At 41.3% G+C, this 27,300-nt stretch overlaps 1 protein-coding gene across 1 annotated transcript in view; it reads left to right on the top strand.

Annotated features, from left to right (window-relative positions):
* Window positions 1-27,300, top strand: part of PARVA (parvin alpha) — a 65,371-nt gene that overhangs the window by 18,896 nt on the left and 19,175 nt on the right. Inside the window, 5 exon segments of the mRNA XM_052693283.1 lie at window positions 21,095-21,184; window positions 21,284-21,354; window positions 21,984-22,086; window positions 24,227-24,367; window positions 26,380-26,495. Coding sequence (XP_052549243.1) covers window positions 21,095-21,184; window positions 21,284-21,354; window positions 21,984-22,086; window positions 24,227-24,367; window positions 26,380-26,495 — 521 coding nt within the window.

The following is a 27,300-nucleotide window of genomic DNA, read 5'->3' as shown; positions in this document are numbered from 1 at the left end:
CCTAATAATGGAGTGCAGAGTCTGTGAGGCATCTTGCAAGACAGTTTCAGAATGAAATGAACTTTTTTAGACAGGTACTTCTTTTGTGCAGTATCTAGAATTGGAAAGTTCAGTGCTTAAACAGAACAAAGAGAAATGAAAGCAATAAAGCCCTGTTTTATAAAGTCCTTTTGTCTCCTATCACTTTTCTTTCTCTCCCTCGTTTCCTTCCTCTTATTAGGAGCTGCTGTTAAACTGCATTTACTTACGCAAGTGGTCTCCTCTGGAGCCCCTAAGCTGATAGCGCTGCATTTGCATGCAGGTGCTGCTGGGGAGGCTCTCAGCCTCTGCCTGCCCTTTTCTCCCTGCTCTGGCAAAGTAAAGAGAGCTGTAATTATAAACCATCAGGTTTACTGTGTGAGTGCCCAGAACCTGGAAATCTCCTGTTTGTTCATCAGAGCAGGCTGGCTGGCTGGTACTCTTCAACAAAATGGTAGATTCCTTTCGTTGTTAAAGACGACATCTTCACTTTATGGCAGTAAGCTTCCATTGAAGCCTTGAATCATCTAGGAGGTATTTTCTCTTGCCAGTGTGGTACTTTTGAACTTAATTCAGCAGCAGTTTCTAGAAGCATAGACTGAGCAGATTCTTTTTGTGGTGTTTTTAAAATACGTCCTTAGAAAATTGCCTGAGAAGATTTTCACAGAACTTACAAGAGACCGCTGAGGGCTACACAACATACGACATTACTAATGTGAAGCCAACTTTTTCCTTCTGAGGAGCAAACAGGCTTTTGAGGCAGAACGTTCAGTCAATCTAAGGTGCCAGTACATGGGCCATGAGAGCTAATAGTCCTTACATTTTTTTAGTACCTGCATTCAAAATATGATAAATTTAATTGGGCACATGGAGGGTTGTTTTTTGAGTGTTTAACTTTTGGTTCAGCTCCCTGTGGGACCCAGAAAAGTCCTACTGGACACACCAGCTCTGGATCCGGGCCCTGGGCTGTAGGGTGGGGAAGGGGAAAGCCACAGAAGTGCAGGTAGGGAGGAATTGGCAGCAGCAGCAGTGAGGTGAGAGAGTGGAAGGGTGACAACATCCAAGGGCTGGGGTGACAGCCAGATGTACAAGGTGACAGGTGACCAGCTTGTTTCAGAATGAAGGGCAGATCAAAAGGTGGTGCCCTGGTATGTTTGTGGAGCTTATTCAGACAGAGTAGGGGGCTGACTGCAGCTTGTGTATGGGAGCCAGCAGCCCCGAGTGCTGACCCTGGTTCTGTTCTGAGGTTGCAGGCAAATTCTCATTTTTGTTTGTTTTCCATAACATGATAACGATCGTTATCTGCATCAGAGTGATATGGTGAGGATTACAGGGCCACTGTAGTTCTTTAACAACTGGGATTTGTTGACCCTTGTTTGTGCCCAGAGTCAGCAGATGCTTACCTCAGTAACAAGCGCGAGGTTTTACTTTGCTCCTGTTAATGCCATAGAGCAACCACAGCTATAGAAAAAGGGCTTCAACACTATCCTGGCTGCCTTAACAGACTTGTTAATAGCAATTGGGCTGCGCAAGTGACTAAGGACAGTGTTTACCTGACTTGCATTCTAGTACTAATGAAAATGGGTGTATGTGAAGAAAGGCAGGAGTTTTGAGTCTGTGGTTATGTCTGGAGAGCTAATAGGGAACCTAGGATTAATTTGTTCACAAACGTAATGTTTCATAGAGTTCTAAAAGTGAGTTTGGAGCTCTCTGGGAGATGAGGTTTTGTGCTTGATCTGAAGAATCATTCAGCCAAGCATTCTCACCCATCTTTATCTCATTCAGACTAAAAATAAATACTCAGATGAATTAAAGTCTGTATTTCAGAATAGAGTTTTAAAGCAGGGTGTAGTGGTATTATGATTTCTCTTATTGGTGTTCTGCATCATAACATAATGGCTTTCTAAGCATGGATATAAATTTCCATCTAGATTAATCTGCCAACTTAAGATTTGCAATAGCCCAGAGATTGCCCATTAGATAAAGCGGAAATACTGATCACTGCCAGTACTCTAGAGAAACTCAGATAGGAACAGTTCTTATTTGTTCAGGGCCAATTGAATAGAGAACAGGGGAACAGAAGTGCCACCCCAGGCAGTCAGGACTCCTATGTGCTAGATAGTTTTGATTTTGCTGTTACAAACTATCCTATGTGCTGACAACGTGTAGCCTCTATAGAATTTAGCTGTAGGAATAGATCTCTTTTTACTCACTTAAAGGAGTATTTGGTAAATTTTTACAGAAAGAGGGCAAAGAGTGCTTAATCAGTTACAGCTAACCACTATAGTAATTCCTGACTTGGTCTCTAGAGGGTAATCTAAAAGAAGAGGTGGAAGTCAACATGACACAAACATTTATAGTAGCTTGGTTTTTATACCATTACTGTTGTTCTTACAGGCCTCCATCAGAAAAGAAATAGATCATCTCTTTAAACCCAGTGAAACCTGCCTCTTAAACTTGTCTTCCAAGTGATGTGATGTATATTGTGTCAAATAGATCATGGAAAACATAGGTTTTTGGTGGACCCAACACCCAGCCAGTAATGCACAGAGAAACTGAAAAGAAGCTTCTTTTGCTAGCTCTCATCAAAGCAGACTGTGAATCCAGCTAGGAGCCCTGTGAGACCACATGGTAAAGTGTTAGGTCACCCAGGTAATGACCATCAGATGGCTCCTTGAATGGACCATGCGCTTGGAACACTGACACCAACATTTCTTGGATTAAAATTCAGACTTCAGGGATTTAGAATCAGTAGCAGAGTTACATAGTGGGCTGGAGACTTACCTTTCTCACTGCTCCAGAGTGTGCCCACGTAAGGAAGTGCTGTAAACTCTTGGAGACAGCTGTCCAGCCCACAGATGCTTGCATGCAGTTCTGCGGGAGTTTGGAAACAGTCCTGCTTGATTTGGGATCACCTGATTGGCTTAGTCAGTGGTGCTGACAGTGACAGTACAGCACCAAACAGCAGTGTACATAATGGTCTGACTTGAAAAAGTGCCGGCAAGTTAGAGTGCTGAAAGTGGAATGGAATAGTCTGTGTGATGGACAAGAAGACGTTTGTTTTGCTGTGCCTACGTGGTAGTTTGACTTGTTGCTCTGCATCTGTTTGTGTGTGTAGGGCTGGAGAGGTGGAGTTGTGAATACAAAAGACTTTGCAGCAGAACACAAGCCTTAAGCTCAAAAAAACATTACTTGATTTGTTGAACATACTGAGATCTGCATTAAAAAATATGAGCTCTGCTTAAAAATTAGATACTTTTATTTATGAAGTGTTGTACCCTACTACTCCTTGGTTTTGACAGATATGCTGGGAATTTCCTTTTTTGCAAACAATGCCTGGTAGAAGCATGTTTCCGTGACTAAAGCTATGATGAGAGCATCTGCCTTGTCTGGTTCCAGGAATAACCTACACATCAGCTATGTTCTGCCAAGAACACAGGGATTGGCTATTGAGATGAATGGTTTTGGTTAATATGCACCACAAATTAGGCAAAAAAGATGCCTATGCATTTTAGTTCATAGATAATTATCAAGAAATTGTGTTTGGAGAAAAATAATGTATGGTTGGGGAATAGAAATGTAAGCCTTGAACTTCCTATCCTTAAAATATAAATCACTGCAAGTTCCAAAGTGCTTGCATGACTCATATGCGAAGGTCATAGACCAAATTTGCTGATGGAGGCAGGATGAAACAAACTCAGCTGCATTTTTATGATACTTTTCCTGCTGCTCCCAGTGTTTTATTTACCCAAAGTAATACAATTTTCCAGAGAAGTGTAGCAGCTCCAACATATGGAACTGCTATCCAGTTCCCTGCATAGGTGCAAAATGGCTTGGGAACAGTGGTGTGTCAATAAATAGCTTACTGCACTTCAGGGAAAGTAGTCTCACAGGAGCCAGCTTGCCAGCTTGGCAATATTCTAGCAAAGGAGATGGCAGGATGGAATTGGTGTATTAATGCAGTTTAGCGAATAGAACCAGACCTAAAGGAAATCCAACTCAAGTAACACAAAGACTAAATGGAAGGCAGGGAGAGAGTAAGAATGAGGGGCTTGTTCGTGTGCAGGTCTATATATCAAGGATTTTTTCTTTACCCTGGCACAAACCCTGTGTCTGTTTTGGACCCTCTTGTAAATCATTACTTTTTCTTGGGAAACAATAACATAACACTGAGCAAACTATTCAGTAACTGATTGTGCTGCCTTTACTCTTGCAGAGTAATGTTTTTGTACTATGAGAGAGATCAGCAGGAGTTAGGATTGAGGTCTGATCTGCAGACTGGTTTTATGTCGCTGATCTTTTGCTGACTTTTAAGTCTTGTCTCTGTTTTCGGAAGCGTCGTTGAGTTTAGATTTCAATCCAGTGTTATTTACACAGAAAATGAGAGGAGAGTAATTCCAGCATTAGGTCTGAAATGTCAGCATGTAACAGCGAGCCAGGCTCTGGTGAAGGTTTCACACCTGAGTAAAGTCTGGTTTGATGGCAGAGAGTGGCTCTTGTTGTTTGAGGCTGCCTTACCCAGCCTTCACGTGTGCTGTTTGCACGTACGTTTGTTGTAAACGTACTGTGTATGATATAAGCTGTAAAGAAGTCTGTGTATTTATAGCTAGAACATCATTCTCTTTCGCCTGTGCGTTTATGAAAAAAGCTGCCTGCCTGCAGTTGGTAACACTTGTGCCTTGAAGATGTGCTGCAAAGATCAGTAATGTGCTGGGGGAGCCGTGGGCCCCCCAGATCTTGTCAGCATCTCTTAAGCCACCTGTCGTCGTAATATAGGTGATGGGATTTTGTTTTTGTCAACTGATTTTTTGCAGTTGCCAGTTAGGTCTAGTCGGAATTGCCCCTTCTAAATGACATTTGTCAGTGTTCACCTGTGTTATCTGGGAGAGATGCAGTTTGATAATTGCACATCTGTAAATATAACTGTGATGTTTGTCCCCCCCTCCCTTTCATTACACAGCCTGTTTGAGGGTAATTCACTTCTGGATTTTAGCTCTGGTAAATAAGGAAGAGAGAGGAGGTTACATTGATGTCAGCATTGATGTCGGCATAAAGATTAAAATTAAGGTGTCCAGGAAGGCAAGCTTTAGCCAATAGCACCTGTTTTGGAAGATCACAATTAAATCTTCGCATTTCAGTTTTGCTAAGTGAATAGTGCACTGCTTGGGCAGCATCTTGGCATTGCTTCACAGGGCTTCATTCTGGTTGTGAAAGCGATGCAGAGGGGCCTTAAACCAAGGCTGCTGGAGCAGCTGGGAATTTCCTCAGCGCAGGGAAATCTCAGCCTAAAATGGGAAAGTTGCATGTCATACATGTCCGCACTTATGTAGACTGTTGGAAGGTGAAGGGCTTTTCAGTGAGATTGACAATTGGATTTCAGAAAGTGCAGCAGACCCCTGAGACCTTCAGTGACAAAGCAGTGTCGTTCACACCCTGAGCCACCCTTGAAGTCCCAAATACCAGCCTCACATCATCCATGTGAGGAGTGGGGAAGGCAGGAAGCCTGTCTGGAGGCGTCTTTTCCCAGACTGCATTTATGCAGTGACAGCGTTTGGCACTGCCAGAGATCCAATCCATAATTTCTGCGTAGCTGAGCATTTTATGTGATTCCCCGTTTGTGTTCTACTTATGTATAACATGAGTTCTGCCTTCTCATTCTTCGTGTACGTGATTCCTAGCATTTTAAATTCAAACAGATTAGATTTAGATTTTTTTTTGTAATGAACCTGCATCATTTTGTGTGCTGCATGCTCCTGAAATAGCCTGGGGAAACTTGATAGGCACTATTTGTGTCTGTCATGTAGAGATGTAAGAAAATATCCAATTGCTTTCTTCTTTCTTTTGTTAGCTCTTTCCTGTAATTCTAATCACCGTTTTACTATAGTATTACACTACTGAGCAAGGCATGATTTCAAAAGGTGGCATGGTTGCTGTATTTGGAAGTGGTGATACTTAAAGGAAAAGGCTTGGAGCTCTTTATGGCACATTTTCTCCTTCTGGCATCTGAGATCACAGTTTGCAAAGTAGAAATAAATCTGATGTGATTCACTAACAGGAGGTTTCATTCATCCTTTCCTGGTGCTGCTTCCTGACCTCAAGAGAATACAGTATGGGCACGGCACTGCTGTGCTGCATTGAGCTTTACTGCTGAAACATTGTATAAAACCAGAAGTGGATGCTGACACTGTGATGCACTGCATGTAGCAAGGGAGAAAAGGACTGGCAAGATCTGGCAATGTTTATTACTGCAGTGGTGAGATATTGGGAGTCTTCTACATCACTCCTAGGTCTCTATCACTTCTGCATAGAGCAGAGTGAGTAAAGCAGAAGCATTAAGGAACTGGCCCTATAATTTTCCTGTTAAAATCAATCAGTAACAACAGTAAGTCAAATTCTCTTCTGATATCAATCCTTGCTCTTCTGTTGGCCTCAGTAAGGCTGTGCCCATTTACAGGAGCTGAGAGTGAAGCTGCTGCTTCCTTCCCAGCCTTTTTTGATGACCTAACACAAGTAAAAAAAAGTGGCCTTAAACTGAGATGGGAAGGCTTAGGTGAGATATTAGGAGGAAGTTTTTCACACAGAGAGTGGTGACACACTGGAACAGGTTGCCCAAGGAGGTTGTGGATGCCCCATCCCTGCAGGCATTCAAGGCCAGGCTGGATGTGGCTCTGGGCAGCCTGGTCTGGTGGTTGGTGACCCTGCACACAGCAGGGGGGTTGAAACTAGATGATCATTGTGGTCCTTTTCAACCCAGGCCATTCTATGCTTCTATGAAAAGTCTCAGGTCTGGGTTGTTGGCCCATATGTTCGAATTGGAGGCAAGTCGGTCCTCACGCAATCAACACTTTGAAGAAGATCCATGAATGAGGTTAGGTAAAAATGCCTTTTTTTTCCTACTATCTGGATTTTCTCAGAACCTAGATAATTTTATCCCATTTGCATCAAACATGCAGGTAGCTTTAGAATCCTGCATCTGTATTGTTTCTAGGGAAGCAAAATAAAATTACAAATGACAGTAATTGACATTACATGCTTTAATTAAATTTTCTCCTCTGTGAACCAAAACCTTTTAACCAAGCATTGCAGTGCTATTTCTGTATTTATTTGTTACATGGGTTAATGTGCTATGTGGCAGATATGGTATTTATCCATTTTCACAAATTAAGCTATCAGTGTCATGTTGCCTTTGAATCGTTTCCTGTATTAATGGCCAAAGCCACTTGGAAAAGACTTCAGTCTTCCCTGGCTACACTTCTCTTTTCATAGAGCTGAAAATGGTGGGATTGGAAGCGAGCCCTTAGGAGCAGTTGGGGGAAACGGTCGGCCCGGAGCACCCTAGCCATGTGCTGCTTTATCCCAGCAGTGATGGCTGCCGAGGGAGCGGGGAGACGCAGACTGTCTGCATGATAATTTCCTTGCTGCTGTTGATGTTAGATTATGGGAGTTAGAAATTAAGTCCCGCTTGAGTTTGTGTTTATGGTAAGTGAAAATGGATTGCGGAGAGTATAATTAGAAATTCCTCTCCTCGGTGTTCCTGTCCCCAGACCATGCACTTTGGAGTCATTGCTATTAATTTCTCACCAGGTTATGCTCTTTGAGAAGACAGCTTTGCTTGAGCCAATTCAGAGCTTTCTTACCCTGCTGTAACTATACCTATCGAAGCAGTTCACATGGATGCGATCTTCTAGCATTTAAGCACAAAAGCTCATCATAAAACAGATAACTTTCATTTACTATTTCTGTAAAAAACCCAGCTATTTTTGTGGATGCAAAAAAAGCGTCACTTTATAATTAGTCACTTATGAAATAGGTGTGATATATGATGCAGACTGTGGCTGCCTCAGACTTAGTGAATATTTTTAACACATAGAAATATCTTCAGCATCCTTCTGGATGGTTCCAAGTGGAACTTGATTTTCCTGAGCTGTGTTTACTTTATGGTGGCAATCTTGCTTGGGAGGTCTGTAGGACACTTAAGATTCTGTTCAGAGATGAAGAAAAGAAAACCTTAGTAAGGCAGCTGAATATTGTCCTGTAATTGAATGCTGTTGTTCAGCAGTCCAAGAGTCAGAGTGGGGAGCCCTATTACAGCTTGTGAGTAGTGCAGCAGCAAATAGGAGTGCTGGCAAGAAGAAGTTCTGTGAGAATGACCCAGTAACTGCAAACTGGTTTATATCAGAGAGTCCCCAGAGCTGGTGAAAAGTGTGACTTCAGGACTCTGATGAGGGCTCAGTGTCTTTTTTTTTTTTTTTTTGCAAGAGATCACATCTGAAATGAAACCGGGGGGGGGGATTAGTTGTGTAACATGGCTGAATAACTGAATAAGAAATTTGTTTTGGTTCTCCATATTTGCCCTTGGTATGGTAAATGAAGTTCAGCTGGAAACTAGAAAGGTACCACTTTATGCTGCTTAAAAGTGAGCCAGGGGTTTGTCACTTTTCTCACCCCTGCTCTAAACTGAACAGGCACGTATATGCTTTACAGCTTCTGAAAAGTTTTAATTTGTAGAGCACTTCATATAAATTTGATTTTCATCCTAAGTAATTGCTCTAGGTTATATTTTCTTTACTGTCTCCTTGGGAGGACCCGTAGCCAATGGAAAACTAGTTGCTATCTTACCAGTAGTTTGTTATTCTTTTGATAGCTCACTCCTGTTCTTTCCTCCACTTTTTAGATTATATATGCTTTTCTGGTTTTAGAACTTGATCTCCTTCCATCTGAGTCTTCCTAACCATTTGTTATTTAACAGGGAAGCATTTATAGGGAAAAGAATACTGAGATCAGGACCTGAATTTGCTCACATGTGTCTCAATTCTTACATTCTTATGCATGTGTCTCAATTCTGACAACAGAATTCAAGGATGCTGTAACTTTTGTTGACTTTGGCATTCAACCAGACTTGGTTTCTCAAAAAACAAACAAACAAAAAACAAAAACAAAAAACAAAAAAAACACTAGAAAAAAGCTTCTTCCAGTGCTGCCATGTCTGTGCCCAGACCTTCCCTATGCTTTAAGGAGAGTTGTCAATAAGAAGTTATGTGCAGTAGGAATTGACTATGAGATGAGTAAAAACATGTGCTTTAGACGTGCCATTTGAGTGTTTTGTTCAGTTATGTATCAGATAACAAAAGCACACAGTCAAAGCTGCAACCCGGCGTTCAGAATGCAACTCACCAAGCTGCAAAAAGCAGATTTAGCTTCTTTTGCAGATGGTCTATGAGTCTCATGTGGCATCATATTAAATTATATAGGCAGTCAGCCACTTGTTCTGAAGCGATGCTCTGAGCTGAGAGTTGCAATGTGCTTGGACCATTCTGTTAGAAAACAGGCTCTGACAATACAGCTCTAACAATACAGCAGCAGCAAAGGGGCCTCCAGAGCAAGGGGCTTCCAGCACCTGTGAGGCTACAGTTCTCCCTTGGATGCACTATGAGGGTGGCCTGGCAAACCTACGATGGGCTGCGGAGCGTTTTGCCCTAAAGGTAGGCGATTAGACCTGGCTCATTCAACTATTTCTTGTCTTTGTCTCTGTGATAGCTTAGGAATATTACTTTCTGATCTTGTATTTTTGTCAATGGTAGTTATTTTTTGTTTGGTAGTATTTTGATAAGAAGACTGGGAGTTGATTTTCTCCCTGCTCTTCTCCGGCTTCACTTTCCAGGGAGGTACAGAAGGAGAATACAGTCATTTGTTTGTCCTAAAGGCTGTTCCCTGAAAATATTTCTGCAATATGAGTGAATTTTAATTAACTCTTTCACCTCATGGTAGTTCACGTGAGTGTATGTTTCTGCTAAACTCAATTTGGTGCACATTCAGTCCTTATGTACTACTTGATCCAATGTGAAAATAGTGATTCTTATCAGCTGAATATCCACCCAGGGAAAATTGTCCTTTCTAGTCCAATATGTGTCTGAGATGGGCTATATGATGCACTAGGCAAGTTTAATATTCATGCTTAATAAAATGAAAATTTGGTACTACTAAGCACTTCTTAATAGGACTAGTACAATAAAAGTATTTATGGCATCAACAACTGGAGGCTGCAGAGTGTTTCTGGGCAATTCTAGATGTGTTAGTGCTGTAAAGGGAAATACATTTAAGGTTATTTGGATGCTTGGATTGCATTTTTTTTGTGTTTACCTGTGAAGTGCAAAATACTGTATCAGAGCAACTACTGGTATGGATGTTTTTCATGCTGAAATTGATAAACTGGTAGTGCCAGGGACCCATGGAGTGCATTTCACAAGTAGGAGTTCCACACAGAGGTGTTTCCCACATCTGATGGTGTTTGACAGATGGTAGTTGGAGTTGATTGCAGTGCATATGTACTTCAGGGCTGTGGGATACCAGTGCTGGTGCTTACGTTGCTTGTGATTTGTTTCCCGATAAGAAACATGTAAATGACATCAATCTGATGATGCAGCTCAGGAAGGAATGTTTTTGAGATGGGGCATTTAGACTTGGGAGCAGCTTTTGGAGTTCTGTGAAGAAATGAGCAGGATCAGAAACGTGCAGGAAGGCACAGGAAGTGCCCTTGAAGGGCAAGGCACAAGGCTGGATGAAAATCACCACTGCTGAAAGGAAGAGGGGGGCCTCACTGCTTACCGCATGACTTTGGGAATTGAGAGGTACAGCTGTTACTGTCCATTCTGTAACATTGCAGACAGGTTTTAAGGCTATATTTCTAAGTGCCTACCTTCCATTCTACAAGTGCAGTTTGTGTCTTTAGAAAGCAGATATGCATCCCTTAATCTACAATTACATTGCTTTCTACTCTGTAGAATGGGAATAATGCTGTTTTCTTCTGTTGGTAAGATATTAAACAAATTGATTTTCCTATATGGTCTTAAACCTAGATTGGTAAGAGTTGATTGATTTTCTGAGCAAACAGAGAACTACCTCTGCTTTCCTAAGCTAAATACAGTTTCCAGTTTGTTCCAAATCCTGCCTTACATCATCATCTTACACTTCTGTGCAACTACATTTTAGGCAAATGCCACAGCCGTTGTAGCGACCACAGCACAGCTGGTTGGTAATCTCCTAAAATGCAGTTAGGATAAATGCTTGGCCAGCTCTAGGAGCTACAGCTTGGAAATTGTGGTGGCGTGTGCACGTTAACCAATTCTCAGTCCTTATTGTTGAGATGCAATGGTTCTGACACTTGATTTTTTTTCTCCTTCAAAAACAAGGTTTATCTACACAGGAAGAAAAGAGCAAGAAATTCAGGAAATCCTCAGCTAGTTACTAGCGTGCCCTTACATTCCTAAGAACTATTTTGAGGTTTTCTCTTAGGAATAGCTAGAACTTGTCGAGCTGGGAAAGACTTCTTGGAACAGATCTTTGGTTTTGTCTTTTCTACATGAGCGCTGCTTGTTGATGTTGGAAGAGCTACTGTTAGCTGGTTGGTGATTGAGAGAACACAAGGCAAAAGTCAGTCCTTTAAAATCAGCTTCTCCACAATATTTTGGAGAAATCTGCAGCAAGCTGGTGGATTTGTAGAATGAACAACTGCCTCTCCTTGGTTCTGAGGCATCTCTGATTTTCTTTTGGATGTTGCTAGCTGCAGATTTTATATAACTCAAGAAATATCGACTTCTGCCCTGGGTGAGGAGTAGACAGATGCTCTTCATTCTGTCTCAGTATTGCCTCGAGCACTTCACATAGTTTTGAGATGTGCAATATCTCAATTAATTGGAAGCTGTGGTTGTCAAAGGACTTGTTTCAATGAAATATCTTGTCCTAAGGGTTACCAGGTGCAGACCAATTAATATCCTGCAGGAATTAAGGCTGCTACTGGTGTATTGAGATGAGTCTTGGGAGTTTTCAGGAAGGGATCAGATTGAGAACAGCGCATTCTGCTGTGTTCCTGGAACAGTCGCAGCACCTCTCATATATGTGCTTTATTCTTCAATGGGGGAAAACCAGACTCATGTGAACTCCTTCATTTGCAATGCAGTTGAGGTAGATTTTCTTCATTCATATGTAAAACACTTTTGCAGGGTTAGAGGCTTTACACAACACCTGCAGTTGCTGCTTATATATTTTAAAAGCAATATTGAGAGGATGCGCTGAAGAGGTGAATGGAATGACCAGCATCTGCTTTAGCTTGACACCACATCACTTGTTACTCTTAGAAATGACAGGAAAATGCAAAGAACTTTCATCCAAATGAAGTATGTAAGCAAGTAAGGCTTCGTGAAGCCTTGGTGTCATGGTGCAGAAAAGGGTGTCTATTTTATGGGTGATTGCATTTGCTCCCTAAACGGTAGTTTTTTACCCACTCAGACCAGAGGCCTGTTGATCTATGGAAGGTGTTTTCTCTACTAATTGGAACAAGGAAAAGTGGAGCGAAGTAGGGACTGAGGCAGTGTTGCATACATGTAAGTTAAACTATAGTGTTTCTCTCATGACTTCTTTATATTTTTTTTTTTTGTGAACAGCATTTCTGCTGTTCTTTTTGTCTATATGCCGTATTTGGTTTAATGGAGAAATGAGACAAGAAAATGTATTTTTTTTTTTTGGAGGCTGGGTACTAATGCAATAACATTAAAGGCAGGCACATTGTTGTCAGCCAGTTTGCATATTTATTTACTTTTACAAATGGTTGGCTTGGAGTCAGCAGTTAATGGAATGAGAATGATGTTCCTGCACAGATCATTTCCTGAGAAACATTTTCAATTACAAACATATCTCTGCTTTTCTTTCCTCATTTGTTATGTCTTGGAGAATAAATGGGGAGTAGCATTTACAGCTTAAGGTTTATGTTCTGAAGACAATTTTAACAATGATCCCAACATAAAAAGGCCCCTTTGTAGTTGCAGACATATGTTTATGATGTTTTGTGCTGTGAATATTGAATTTCTGGTGGACGCTGTGTCACACTCTGCAAACTTGTAAACATCTATAAATCCATTGGATCATTTTAGTACCATGTGTAATGCAGATTTATTGTCTTTTGTGTGGATTTCTTTTGTTCTGGAGTTAAAGCTGAGCTGCCAAAATCCATATTGGATGAATTATGTATGCAAGAAAATTAGGCAGTACCATTTTAGATTAATATTTTCTTTTCCCTTTGTGGACTTATAAGATGCACACACACGAGCGTTAGAAAATAGCATTTTGGATAGCCCAGAAAGCAATTGCATAAGTTTGCTTGAATAAACAGAATCATTCTGTAAAAGCTTAAGCATGGAGTTTTTGAAAAGAGTTTCCCTGTCTGTTTTTCTCTCTCTTGACCATCTTAGGTAATTTGTTGGATCTCTTCTCACATTTGCCAATACAAACTCAGAATTACTCTGCTGGAATTAAATCAGGGGATAAAAGTGGAATATGTTGGGAGGGAACAGGAAGTGTGCTGGGCTACTGAGTGAGTATAAACAGCATCGGCCCATGGAAATCAGTCTGTGCGGATGTGGCCATTACACAGGTCTGTGTCACAGCTCTCAAGGCAGTAGAGGTAATGCTGCCTGTTGTCCACAAGTGGGTATGAAAGCAAGCCATCAAGGTCATGAGCCTTTATCAGAAACTTGCATCCAGGAAAGAGAATATGAAACCAAGCCCGATTCATCTAAATTTGACTGAACCATAGCTGAGCAGGTATCTCTGTCTGTACAAAAGCCACAAAGGCATTCTTCATTAGAAATCAGCAGGTTTCCAAGCAGATGATAATTGCTGGCTGCATAAATGTATGTAGCATGTGTGCGCATGTTTGAACGTGAGTATATATACAAATATCCAGTGCTACTCTGGCAACATGATGTCTGTGGCTGGCCTTCCACGTGGTGCTCGTTCCAGGAAAAAGTAGCTGAAGATAGAGACAGTGCATATAAACCCACTGTCTGCCATCATAGTTTACAACACGAGGTAGTCTGACTTGTTATTTGAAGCCTATACTCCTGGAGTCATATGAATGTCAACAAGCCTCAGCTTCAAAAGCAAAAAAATAAAGCTCTGTAAGAATGGCAGAGAAGACATTGAATGGACAAGTTTTGTATTAAAAAAAAAAAAAAAAAAGCAATTAAAAACTGCAAAAACGTGTGTGTACATATATGTACATATAGTTATGTAGCTGTATATATCTAAATCTCCCCTCCCCTTTTTTTTTAAGATTGAGTTTAGAAATATTATGTCACTGTGCTCCTGCAGCATTAGTGTTCAACTCTAGGTAATTGCAAACTTCCAGAATCAATCCCTTCCCAGAATCAATCCCTTCCCAGAATCAATCTCTTCCTGTTGTAGCCCTGGAGTAACCTACGTTTACAAGTATGGAATCAATTATCTGGAAAGACATGTCTGAAGCACTGGTAGGAGAGACCATTTAACACTACATCTTGCGTATTTATTTTATGATTCTTTGGGCAGATATGCTGAAGTACATGTAAACCACAGCGAGCATTGGGCAATGTGACATTTTGGAGCTCAGTTAAATAATAAGATGTGTTTTATTCAAATCAGGATAACATTAAGCTGTGAATACTAAGCAGGGCAGCAAAAAGCCTTCAGCACACAAAATAAAGGAGTAAAAAAAACAAATGAAACTCTAATAAATAGAGCATGGAGCAACAGGCTGCATGTACTAGAGGAATTAAGCCAATTTAAACCGTATGGGCAGTACTCTGCTTTCAGATGTGCTCAGCTTCCAAGTTTCAATGGCAGTTGGAAACATGCATCAAAGGACAGCGTCTGGCTCGAAGAACCCACGCTGGATTTGATAGCATAGGTTTATGACCTTGTAATCCTAGAGCATCTAAAACAGTAAGAACTTAAAATAGCTGCCGTAGTTGCTGTTGATAAAAGCTCTGGGCTCCCTGGCTGAAGGGCCAAGTTTGGTGCTGGCGTGACACGAGGAAGTCTGTTGACAGCTGATAGCAGTGGAGTTGTGCTTGATTACATCACAGTGAATTTGGCGCGTGGAGCCTCACCACAAGTGCAAGGAGAAAAGCGTCCATTTCTTATCCAGAGGTAAAATGGAGACTTACACACTGCTAGTCCACTGCTAGCCTTGTGTAATCCCTTGCTTTAAATGAACATTCACCCCTCGGTTCCACTCGGCATCCTTGCTCCCTTCTGGGCATTTACGCTGCAAGGCTCAGAGAGATCTTGTTCTAAGTCACTCCTCAAAGTGTCTTGGAAAATGAGGTGATTTTACATTAATTTCAGCTGCTGCAAAAACCGTCCCAAACCTGTGTGCTTTGTATTAAATTACTAAATTAAGTGGTTTTCAGGAAGAGTAATTAAAACAAATTAATGAAGGGCAGCAGAAAAGTAGGTTCCTCTGCTGAAACTGTGGTATGCAAACTGGTAACCTCAGTCACATTTTTGTGGTTCCTCTGTAAGCACCTAAGTGTGTAATAGTGGTTTGTCATGGAAATTTTTTGATGGAAATTCTTAGAAAGCGTGGTTGTGTTACTTAATACATTTTCTCTCCCATTGCGTACAACTTGATACAGTGCATATGGTCTTACATCCTCCTTTTAGTTGTGCTCTTCATCTGTGGTAAATCTTCTCAGTACTGGGAAGGAAATGAAAAAGGTGCTCTTGGAGCAGGGGCTACTCCTTCGTGTTTTCTGCTCATAGGAGACAGGAGGCAAGAACCAGCTGGCTTAGAAGGACTTGTATTTACTGTGCTTGCTGTTGGGCTCAACGTGGAAAAAAAGCTTTCTGCCCAGAAACCCCTGTGTGGAAATCCTTCATGAACTAAATATTTCAAAACAGAAAGATTTCCATTCGGAAGTTTTCTATGCACTGAGGTTTTTATGTCTGTAACAATTTGGAACCAAAATGAAAAAAAAAATCAGAGAGGTTAAGAAAAGCAACAAAGATTTTCTCCAAGGAGTGCTAGCAGTTCCAAAAATTGCCATTAAGTGTAAACAGTTCCTGAGATTGTACATACTAGCCCAAATTCATCCCTGCTACAACTGCTCAGAACTCTACAGAGTTACACAAGGGAGGAATTTAGTCCATTGCTCTCAGCCTTCAGATCTGTAGGCTGTACAACAATCTAGGGGACTGTTATTGTCAACATGATTTTATTACTCCTTACAGCTGCTTATGTTAGTAATTTAAAGGTGCAAGGCAGGGTGAGTGTGTGAACTTACTGTTTTAATATTGAAAGTGGTGAATTTTTCAAAGTTATTTTTTGTTCTATTCCAAGTAATAAGCATTCAAATAGCCATTCCTGCTGTGAATCTTACACAAATGCCTGAATGTAGCCACACAGACTCTTGAAATGTGCATAGGCATTTCATCTGGCAGAGCACAAAACGTTTCACAGAGCTTAGGAAAGTTGGAAAGTTTTAAGTACTGTTATCACACCAACTAATTATCACAGTGTTCTTGTGAAATTTAGCTGTACTTATTGCACACAAGATGTTATGTTAGAGAGGTAAATCCATTTTCCAAAAGCTAACATATGGGGCAGTAATTGGGTCAGGGACAAAACATACGATGTCTGTCATTGCTTTCTACTTCTCTGTTTTCTCCAAACCTTTTTTTTTTTTCTCATTTTCAAAATAAGTGGAGAAAGGCTTGCCAGCTTCAGGTGGTAAATGTTAGATGATGATCATGCAGCTGCAGATTAGTCTTGTGTTTTATTTCGTGCTAGGCAGTGTACTGCAGACACCCAAATCTCCAGTACTTATGTAGGATGGTAAATTTACTGCACTTTAACCTCAGATTGAGACGGTGGGCTAGCAACCATTTCTATTGAGTAGCAGTAGCCTGGAAAATGAATGTTCAAAGGAACATGAGTTCCATGTCATTCAGAAGACAGTGAGCCTCTTTCCTGGTTTCGTAAATCAAATTGCTCTGAGTCCTTGATTACAAAGCAGATGCAAACTTGTCCGATCACCAAAGTGGGTGCCCTCCTTGCATGATGCTGTATATCCTCCCATAGCTGTATGATTACTGTTCTGGCTTGTTTGTATTTATTATCTTCTGTTCTGAGGGCAAGCCCATTAGAGTTTGGGTCACCTAGAGACATAAATGTGATTGTTCCAGACTTCACCACATCTGGAGTGAGTACAGTAATGAACTAGTTGTAAGATTATGTTATTACTTCTCTGGATCTCTCTGTTCCTATGTCTTCAGAGCATGCATCACAGAGGCATTGATTTTTGCAGCATTACAGAATCACAGAATGGCCAGGGTTGGAAGGAACCTCAAGGATCATGAATCTCCAACCCCCCTGCCACATGCAGGGCCACCAACCTCCCCATTTAATACCAGACCAGGCTGCCCAGGACCCCATCCAACCTGGCCTTAAACACCTCCAGGGATCCTGTTCCAGCACTCACTACTCTCACAGTAAAGAACTTCCCCCTGACATCCTACCTAAATCTTCCCTCCCTCAACTTAATACCATTTCCCCTTGTCCTGCTGTTATCTACGCTTTCAAAGAGTTGACTTCCCTCTTGTTTGTAGGCTTCTTTTAGGTACTGAAAGGCTGCAGTGAGGTCACACTGCAGCCTTCTTTTCTCCAGGCTGAACAAGCCCGGCTCCTTCAGCCTGTCTTCATAGGGGGTGTGCTCCATTCCCCTGATCATCTTCCTGGCCTTCCTCTGGACCCTCTCCAACAGCTCCCAGTCTTTCCTGCACTGGGGGCTCCAGACCTGGACACAGTACTCCGGATGGGGCTTCACAAGAGCAGAGTAGAGGGGGACAATCACCTCCCTGTCCCTGCTGGCCACCCCTCTTCTGATGGAGCCCAGGATACCATTTGCCTTCCAAGCCCCAAGAGCACACTGCTGGCTCATGTTAAGCTTTTCATCCATCAGGACCCCCAGGTCTTTCTCTGCAAGGCTGCTCTCAAGGACTGCTCTTTCTAGTTTTTATAGATACCTGGGATTCCTCCTACCCAAGTGCAAAACCTTATACTTTGCGGTGTTGAATCTCATTAGGTTCACTCAGGCTCACCTTTCAAGTCTGTTGAGGTCCTTCTGAAATGGCATCCCTTCCTTCCACCTTGCCAACCACACCACTCAGCTTGGTGTCGTCAGCAAATTGCTGAGGGTGCACTCAATTCCATCGATGCCACTGATGAAGTTGTTAAGAGCACCGGTCCCAAGACAGACCCCTGGGGACACCAATTGTTACCAGCCTCCACCTGGACACAGAGCCATTGATGACCACCCTCTGTCTGCAGCCTTTCAACCAATTTCTTATCCATTGAGTGGTCCACCCATCAAATCCACATCCCTCCAATTTGGAGATAAGGGTGTGGTGGGGGACCATGTCACAGGCCTTTCTCAAGTCCAGGTAAATGACATCGGTCACCTTTCCGTTATCCGCCAATGCCGTCACTCCATCATAGAAGGCCACTAGATTGATTAAGCATGACCTTCCCCTGGTAAAGCTGTGCTGGCTGTCTTGGAATCACATGCTCATCCCTCATGTCATCAAGCATGTTGTCCATTAAGATTTGTTCCATGATCTTCCCAGGCACAGAGGTGAGACTCACTGGCCTGTAGTTCCCAGGGTCCTCCTTGCTCCCTTTTTTGTAAATGGCAATGATGTGACCCTTCCTCCAGTCATCTGGGACCTCACTTGACAGCCATGACTTTTCAATATGATGGAGAGCAGCTCAGCAACCACATCAGCCAGCTCCTTCAGAACCCTGGGATGCATCCATCTGGCCCCATAGACTTGTACACATTCAGTCTCATGAGGCAGTCTCAGACCTATTCTGTCCTCACAGTGGGGGGGGATTTACCACCCCGGTCCACAGCTAGAGGTTTAGGGATGCAGGGCTCAGGGACTTGAGAAATGCTAGAATCCTGGCTGCCAGTGAAGACCGAGGCAAAGAACTCATTCAGTACCTCAGCCTTCTTTTTGTCTGTTGAAGACAGTTCTTTTTTTACATTTACCAAAGGAGGTACACTCGCTTTGGCCTGTCTCTTCTAGCCAATGTACCTGTAGAATGTCTTCCTATTGTTTTTCACATCCCTCGGCAAGCTCAGTTCCACCTGCATCTTGGCTTTCCTGATCCCACGTCTGCAAGTCCGAATGACGTCCCTGTGTTCTTCCCAGGTGACACGGTCTTGTTTGCAGAGCTTGTATGCACCTTTCTTCGCCCTCAGCTGCAGCAGGTCCTTACAGAGCCATGCCAGTTTCCTACCTCCTCTGCCTGCTTGCTTATTCAGAGGGACGGAGAGCTCTTGTGCTCTCTGGAGGGCATCCTTGAAGAGTAGCCAGCTCTCCTGAACATCTTTGTTTTTAAAGACAGCATCCCAGGGGATCTTGGCCAACAGTCCATTGAACAGCTTAAAGTTCGCTCTTCCAAAGTTCAGGGTCCTGACACCACCCATTGCCAGGCCCACATCCCTCGAGATCATGAACTTGACCAAGATGTTGTCACTTCAGTCCAGGCTGCCTCCAACCGTTAAGCTTTAATGATCTCTGCATTTGTGAGCAGCAGATCCAGCACTGCATCACCTCTGGTTGGTCTGTCCAACACCTGGACCAGAAAGTTATCATCAGTGCATTCCAGGAGCCTCCTGGACCTCTTGCAGCTCACTGTGTGGTCTTTCCAACAGATACTAGGATGGTTGCCAAAAGGGCCTGTGAGCACGTTGCCTTCCACATCTGAAGCAAGAAAGCCTCATCAACAGTCTCCCCTTGATCAGGTGGCCTGTCGTATACGCCTATCACCAGCTGGCCTTTGTTAGTCTCATCACTAATTCTAACTCACAAGCTTTCAACCTGTTCCTGACTGTTTCTCAGAGGGAGCTCCTCACAGTCTATCCAGTCTTTGACGTAGAGGGCAACTCCCCCACCCTTCCTACTTCACCTATCCCTTCTAAAGAGCCAATAGCCCTCAGTGGTGGTATTCCAGTTATGGAAGTGATCCCACCATGTTTCCGTGATAGCAATGAGGTCATAACTTTCCAAGCGCATCACGGTTTCCAACTCATCCTGCTTATTTCTCAGTCTGTGTGCTTTGGTATAAAGGCGCTTCAGCTGGGCTTTCCATCTCACTGCCTTTATACAGGATCTCGAATCCCCTAGAACTGTAGCATCCCCAACATCCCCCTGCCCCAGTCCATCCCTTTGTACTCCACTGTCTTCACCCATCAAGTTTGGTACAAGCCCTCGGACGACCCGCTCAACCCCAGCGGCCCTTGTTTTGTTCCCTTCCCCCTTCATACCTAGTTTAAAGACCTTTCAATGAGTCCTGCCAGTTCCTCGGCTAAGATCCTCTTACCCCTTGGAGACAGGCTACTTCCATCTGCAGCCATCATGCCAGGTGCCGAGTAGGTTGCCCCATGGTCAAAAAAAAAACAGAATTTCTGTGTTCACACCAACTTCTAAGCCATTTATTTATGAGGTGGGTTTTTTGGATCATCTGTTATTTCTGACAATTGTGGAATTGTCCAAAATACAAGTTTTTTATTTACTTTCTTATTACTATGTCCAGCTTCTTTTCCAACCAATATCCGGTCTCCACATTCAAGGTAGTACTATTGAGGGTTCGTTATCTTCCTCTTGTATCCTGCTTGCTGTGGTTTCTGCAAAACAAAGCCCAAGGACACAGGCCAGAAGCATCCTGCAGCCTGCTCCAGCTGGTTTCTGACCTGAGCAATGTAAGGAGCACTGTGCTGCCACTGTACCTTCAGTCCTAAACATTTAATTGGTCTGGCAGCTCCTGTATGGATATATGGCCTGGCTATTCTAAAGGAGCTAAATTTGAAGCATCTCCAGAGCAATGGTGACATAACTGACAGCAGTGATCATTTCCCTTGGGTGAAATGGTTCATTAGTTTTAAAGTGTTGGGACCATTAAAATGTGAGTGTGCCTCTTAAAATTTGAGGACAACAGGCCTTATCCTGAAAAAGCTTTGAGGAAATTACATTGATTCCACTACCATTAGCTGCGCTGCTCAAATGAGTGAAGATTTGTTGGCTGTGCTTCCCATTTTTGTTAGCTATACTTTATTGCTGTAATTACACCCAGTGGCTTATCTAATAGACTCATGTTCTCATAAGGAAATTAATACAATTAATACTACTTTTAGCAAGAGTGAAATAGCAAGTAAAATTGAATTGAATTTGACCAAGCTCTTCTTTTTTTATTTCCTAGTATCTGAACTACAGGAAGAAGGAATGAATGCTATTAACTTGCCTCTCAGTCCGATTCCATTCGAACTAGACCCTGAGGACACTATGCTAGGTAATTCACAACGATTTTACATCTCAACATAGAAGCTTAATGTAAAATAAAGTGTCATGCCTGTAATTGTTTCTGATGTCTTTCTTTTAAACCTTCCAGAGGAAAATGAGGTCCGAACAATGGTCGATCCAAATTCAAGAAATGACCCAAAATTACAGGAACTAATGAAGGTAATGAAAAGCACGCAAACACTTTCAAGAAAATGAAACTATTTTTAATGCTACTCCTGCATCTTTCATTTGAAAGCTTCAAAGCTCTGTTTATATATTAATTAAGCAAAACCACATGGTGCATACATGCATGAACCAGACAGGTTAATTTTTGCTATAGGTGTGGCACAGAGTTTAACAATTTGGATTAAACTCCTGAGTCCCGATTCTTGGTCCTATCCCACCCTCTCAGTGTAAAATCATACTGACTTCCCTCATAGTCTTTGTGATTCTTAGGATAAGAATTTCAGCAGGAAGCTTCATTAGAATCAACTTCAACACCTTTTAATTCATGACAAAAATGTTACGATACTACTGAAATCAAATGACAGACTTCACTTCAGAAAGCAATATGTCAGTTGTCTGTTTGTCCAGACCTTGTGGTGCATTAACTCAGTCACCTTAGACGTGCTTCCTGAATCCTTCCTGTTTTCATCTATAGTATTTCAGACTGACTGCACTTGAAATTCAAGCATTGCAGCTTCGGTATTCTTTCTGCTCGGTATTTTCAACATTGTACAAAATGACATATGTTTTAAATTGCAAATGAATAGTGTGTAATTCTGCCCAAATTTGTGTTTCCCATATAGGTATTAATAGACTGGATTAATGATGTGTTGGTAGGAGAGAGGATTATTGTGAAAGACTTGGCTGAAGACCTGTACGATGGACAAGTACTGCAGAAATTATTTGGTAAGAAAAAATTTATGTACACATGTTGGGTCACTCAGTAAGTGGTTCACTTGTTCCTACTTGGGAGCCTTGGTGTCATCTTACATTTATGCCACTAAGTGATATAAAAATAGCATTGTATTATGAGACCCTTGAGTGATAGCCTGTATGCACAGTCCTCATAGCTACAGTGCAATGTATGGTGCTCTGTAGTTGATGAGAACAGCATAAAGTCTACCTGGGGTGCTGGAGGGTGCTGGGTTTCTTGTCTTGGCAGCAGAATTCACTCCAATTGAATTTATTATCTGCATATGTGCTGTACAAACTTAACAGTGTTAGAAGTGGAAAGTAAGTTTAAAAGCAAGGGTATTTTCAGTACAATGGTGGATGTTTTTAATCTGGGCTGGTTCCATGCTGTAGTTTAGTCACATCTTGGAGTTCCTCTGGAAAGCTGGAATTTCTTTCTGATTTGATGTCTGGCTCTTAATGTTACTGAGGTAATGATACCCGGTGGACTGCAAACTGAACTTCAGCTGAGAAACAGATAGAGAAAAGAGACTGCTAATACAGAGCTGGCATGTCTTTTTTAACTGTTGGCTTGGAAGCCACTTTCTTAGTTATTACAGCTCGTAAAATCTCCAGTAAATTTCTTTTCAGTATCTTAAATGAATCCTGAAACATTATGTGAGCACTTCTAATAAAGTGTACACAGACTATTCCCTTCTTTGAATGGTTAAGCTATTGAATATATTGTGGTGGAATGGATATGACCCAGATTGAGCAACTTGATTCTTATGGGCAGGCCTCCAGTGACTTCACCCAAACCCCAAAAAATGCAAAGCAGATACAGACTGAGTCTAAATATGCGTATAGTGATCTGATATTTATTGATTTCAGTGGAATCTTTTCTATTATCTTTGGTTCCTTGTGGATCGTCTGTTCTGAGATTCTGATTTTGTGAGACTATGCTCAGACTGATTCCTGTGGAGGCATGAGAAACTCATGGAGATAGCAACTTTTCGGGCAGAACTCATAAGCTGGTAGACTCACTGTATTTGGGAAGATATGCAATTGACTTCAGCTGAGAGCAAGACCAGCTTTTACCAAACTTGATAACATATTCTTTTGCAAAAGAAAATTGATAGGTGATCAAGCATTCTGTCTCTGATGTTATAAGGAAGCTTTTATTGCTGAATTTTCTTCACTTTATAATTAATGGCTGTGAGGTTCCTGGCAGTTTTACAGAACATTAGTGTTATCTTTTATAGCAATAATAATGGAGGTTGTTTCTCTTCCTATGTCTCTGCTAAATCCATGGAGCAGTGTGCTGGTTCTCCTGAGACAGGGCAAACATCCCATACATTTTTTTCTTCTCTGCGTATAAATGAGTTATGCATTTCCTCTTTGCACATCTGTCTTCAGTTAATTTCATGCTCACACTTTCAGAAGTTTAATGGAGATACTACTTTTGAATTGATCTATCTAAACCATTACACACTACTGTGTAGATCCAGTTCACATCAGACTTTTATCCAGACTAAAATTGATCTTGCTTAAATCTGTTTAAAGCAAACTATACTGAGTTGATATAAGCCAAGCAATCTGTACCGATTATTTACAAAGTCATAAGATAATTTAAAATCTAGTGCAAATTTCAAAGGGCTGTGATTTCACGGAAATAAATTGCCCAATGTTTTTGTTGATTTCATGCCTCCAGAAATACTTGCTCACATTTATTGGGTGCATCTTCCACCTCAGTGAATATGATGCCACTTCACTTTTATCACATCTGGGCAGGAAAATTTTTAAACCTCTTGAATCTGAGGGAGAAGCCACGAGGTTTTCAGTGATGAAACTAGTCTTGAAGTTGGTGTCTATCTCTCCTAGGTGTGCTGGTCTGCTGTACAAGCCAGTTACATGCAGATTACTCTCTATTCTGTAGCAATTGAAGTAACAAGTTTTACCTCTCAATCTGATGGAATTTGCAACAAATTCTTATTAGCCTGTTGTTGTGGTTATCTTTACAAGTTCAGAAAGGCAGAGGGGAGTGGTTCTGTACACCAAAGCAAATCATTCTTGAACTACGAAGTCTGATACCTGTTGAACATTTGTCTGGCTGCATGCGATGTGGAGTTCACTGGCTCTTTTTTCTTCACTTTAGAGAAGCTTGAAAGTGAGAAGCTGAATGTTGCTGAAGTTACTCAGTCTGAAATTGCTCAGAAACAGAAGCTACAGACAGTCCTTGAGAAGATCAATGAAACGCTTAAGCTCCCGCCAAGAAGCATTAAGTGGAATGTTGACTGTAAGTTGTTTGTTTTCTGTGCTGTTCCCATTAGTCGACAGCTGAGAGTTTGTAGTTGCTATCTGGAATTCTTAAATACCTAATGCTAAAAGAAAGCTGAAACCTGGTATTTATGGTAGGAGCTACTCTTCAGTAGGAGGTCAGAGAAAGAGAGAACACATGCAGTACACCCTGCTCTCTTTCCTTCTGCTCAGCCTCCAGTTTAAACTTTCTTTAGGGGAAATACCTTATTTCTGCTCTTAACTCCATCTGCATACCACCTTAAGTTTTCTGTTACTAACTTGGTTTCTTGAAAGGGGCAGGTAAATGCATGAGTGCTGAGGAAGAGGTAGATCCAGGTCTACTGCATTTGTATAAGATGTACAGCTTATATATTGATATTTTTGGTTGTTGAGGACAAAATCTGAGCTACTGCTTTTGATTACAAAACTCTCTTCTATATTAGTGCTCACTATACTACTACTATACTACTACTATACTACTGCCTCATTATATTAGTGCTATACCATTCCTGTTCTGTTGTATTTGAAATGAACTTAGGAGTACCTACATAGAAATGATTAACACTATACATATGTGCTGCAAAAAGCAGGTTATTGGAAAATTAAGCCCCTTAATCTTTTTAAAGTTTTCATCCTAGTAAACACCTGGATCAGCATGTAGCTGTTTCCAATACTTGTCTTGAGCTGAACTGTTTTGTGTCACATATTCTAGTTACAACTCCAGGGGCTCCAGGATGGAGGAGTGAACATTTGACTTTCTCCTTTGTATCTTCTCCCTGAGTTTCCTGTCCTCTTCTCTTCTCTGTCTAGCCTTTCTCTCTGGTTTGGGGCTTTTTTTTTTTTTTTTTTTTTTTCCATTTTCTGTTATACAGCTGGATACAGGGTGTTTGGAACAGCCTGCTGATTTAACTTCCAGTTTTAAACTGAAGTTTTACATGTGTTTTAGAGCTGAAGATAGACTGCAGCAGCTGTAGCCAGCTGCAGCACACATTGATGCTAGGCAGGCAGACATCTTGTAGCATTCTGCTAAAGCACTTCATCCCTTACCACTGGAACCCCAGCAGAATTTGACAGTGATATCACATTTTATATGTATGGTGGGTAGTGAAATCTCTGCTGCATAATTGAGGCTTGTGCTGGAAGATAATGAATAGTATGTGAGTGAATTTGATTACCTTAAAATTACCTTAAAATGAAGTAAGGTAGTAGTTATTGGTTAGTTCATATATAAAATAGTTAAGTTTACTGTACTGTAGCTATCAAAAGTTGTTTTGGACTACTATTTTGGGGAAGACTATGAGTGCAAAAAAAAAAAAAAAAGAGGCGTGTGAAAGAGTAATAAGAATTAGAATTAAGATTCATTTTGATGTCAGTGGATTGATACCTGATTAAAAATTTCCTACAGTACAATTATTGATATCTTGTAAGTCATGTTAGTGTTAACTACCCATATGAAACCTGCTGTGAAAAAAGCTTCAAATAACAAGAACTGTAACAACTTCATGGAGGAATGTTTGAGTCATTGAGTTTAGTAAGTTATTGCTTAGGGCTTCTGCCAAAATAGGCTCGTTTATTATCCTGCGGACTTTGTGACACTTACAAATGAATAAGTGCATGTTATGAATACAAAAATATCTTTCTGATAGTCCATAAATCCTTATTGAAGTAAAGGGAATAAAAGGAAAGTCGAGGAGATCGTGTAGGCATCACTGAAGCTGTCGTACATGAAATCTGGCTTTTGGATTAGCTTTAGATTTCCGTCTACACTAGTCTATGGCATCCAGACATGTTGCAAAAACTGATGCTTTGGTGCTGACAAATATTACTGACTGGGTTGCATTCACATGACTTTTTGAGCAGGAGGAAAATAAAGGAAACTTTCCTTAAAAGTGCCCCTGGCTCCAGGTGGGAAGTGGAAGAGAGTCCTATAATCCCTGCATCCTAAACAGTAAAAATGCATGCTCTAGTAACGTTGCATTTTGTAACTTGTGCTTTTAATATCTATTTCAGCTGTTCATGCTAAAAGTCTGGTCGCAATACTTCATCTTCTGGTTGCGTTATCGCAGTACTTTCGAGCACCAATCAGACTTCCAGATCATGTGTCCATTCAGGTTGTTGTTGTGCAGGTAAGAGAGGTGTTAAACAGCTCCTCGCAGCATTGGGAAATAGAATAAGGGGTTTTTCCTTCGAAAAAGACATCTAGAGTTTCTGTTTGGGCATACATGTGTATATCTCTTTGGCTGACAAGAATCACACGTGCATCTTCCCTGCTGACATTGCTTCAACCACAGAAAGGCAGAAGTGCTTTCCCAGATTGAATTGTGGCTCAGAATGTCATGTTTTGAAGTGGCCAGGCTCTGACATTAAAAATACATGAAGTGTTCTTATTGTTGGAATATATTTACTTATCACACAATATGATCTCTTGAATATCTATTTTTTCCATTTTTTGGCAATATTCTCACTTGTGTAGAGATTCAAATCTTTCTTGGCGCTGAATGATGAATTGTCACTGTTTATTACATTTAGATTCATGTGAGGTGACTAAATATTCTTTTTCAGCATTGTGCATGCTAATTTAGTCTGATTACAGTCTTGGCTTTCTCATAAGCATGCAAAAAAACCCCATCAACTAAATCTTTTGTGTCAGTCAGTCTTCTTATTAGAGCCACATCCATCCAAACTCCTTATGTTATTCTGTTTACTATTTTGGTTTCAGTTGGGCTTGTGCTTGCTCTATCTTGTTTGGCCTCTTCCCGTTTAATTTGCTTTTCTTTTCCTCCAGCTAACTTTGTCTTTGCTTTTCACGCCATAACTGTCACTATTTGTGTTTTAACTAATGTAATGCTGAACAATCAGCTGCAGTGCGCTGTTTCTCAAGTGTTGCTTTCTGAAAATAAGTGTCAAATTTGAGAAAGTTACTCCTCTTTT

This window comes from Tympanuchus pallidicinctus, unplaced genomic scaffold, assembly GCF_026119805.1.
Source record: "Tympanuchus pallidicinctus isolate F22 unplaced genomic scaffold, pur_lepc_1.0 scaffold3, whole genome shotgun sequence".
Taxonomy (NCBI): domain Eukaryota; kingdom Metazoa; phylum Chordata; class Aves; order Galliformes; family Phasianidae; genus Tympanuchus; species Tympanuchus pallidicinctus.
The sequence above is the reverse complement of the archived record's forward strand: the minus strand, read 5'-3'. Positions and strand labels throughout refer to the sequence as shown.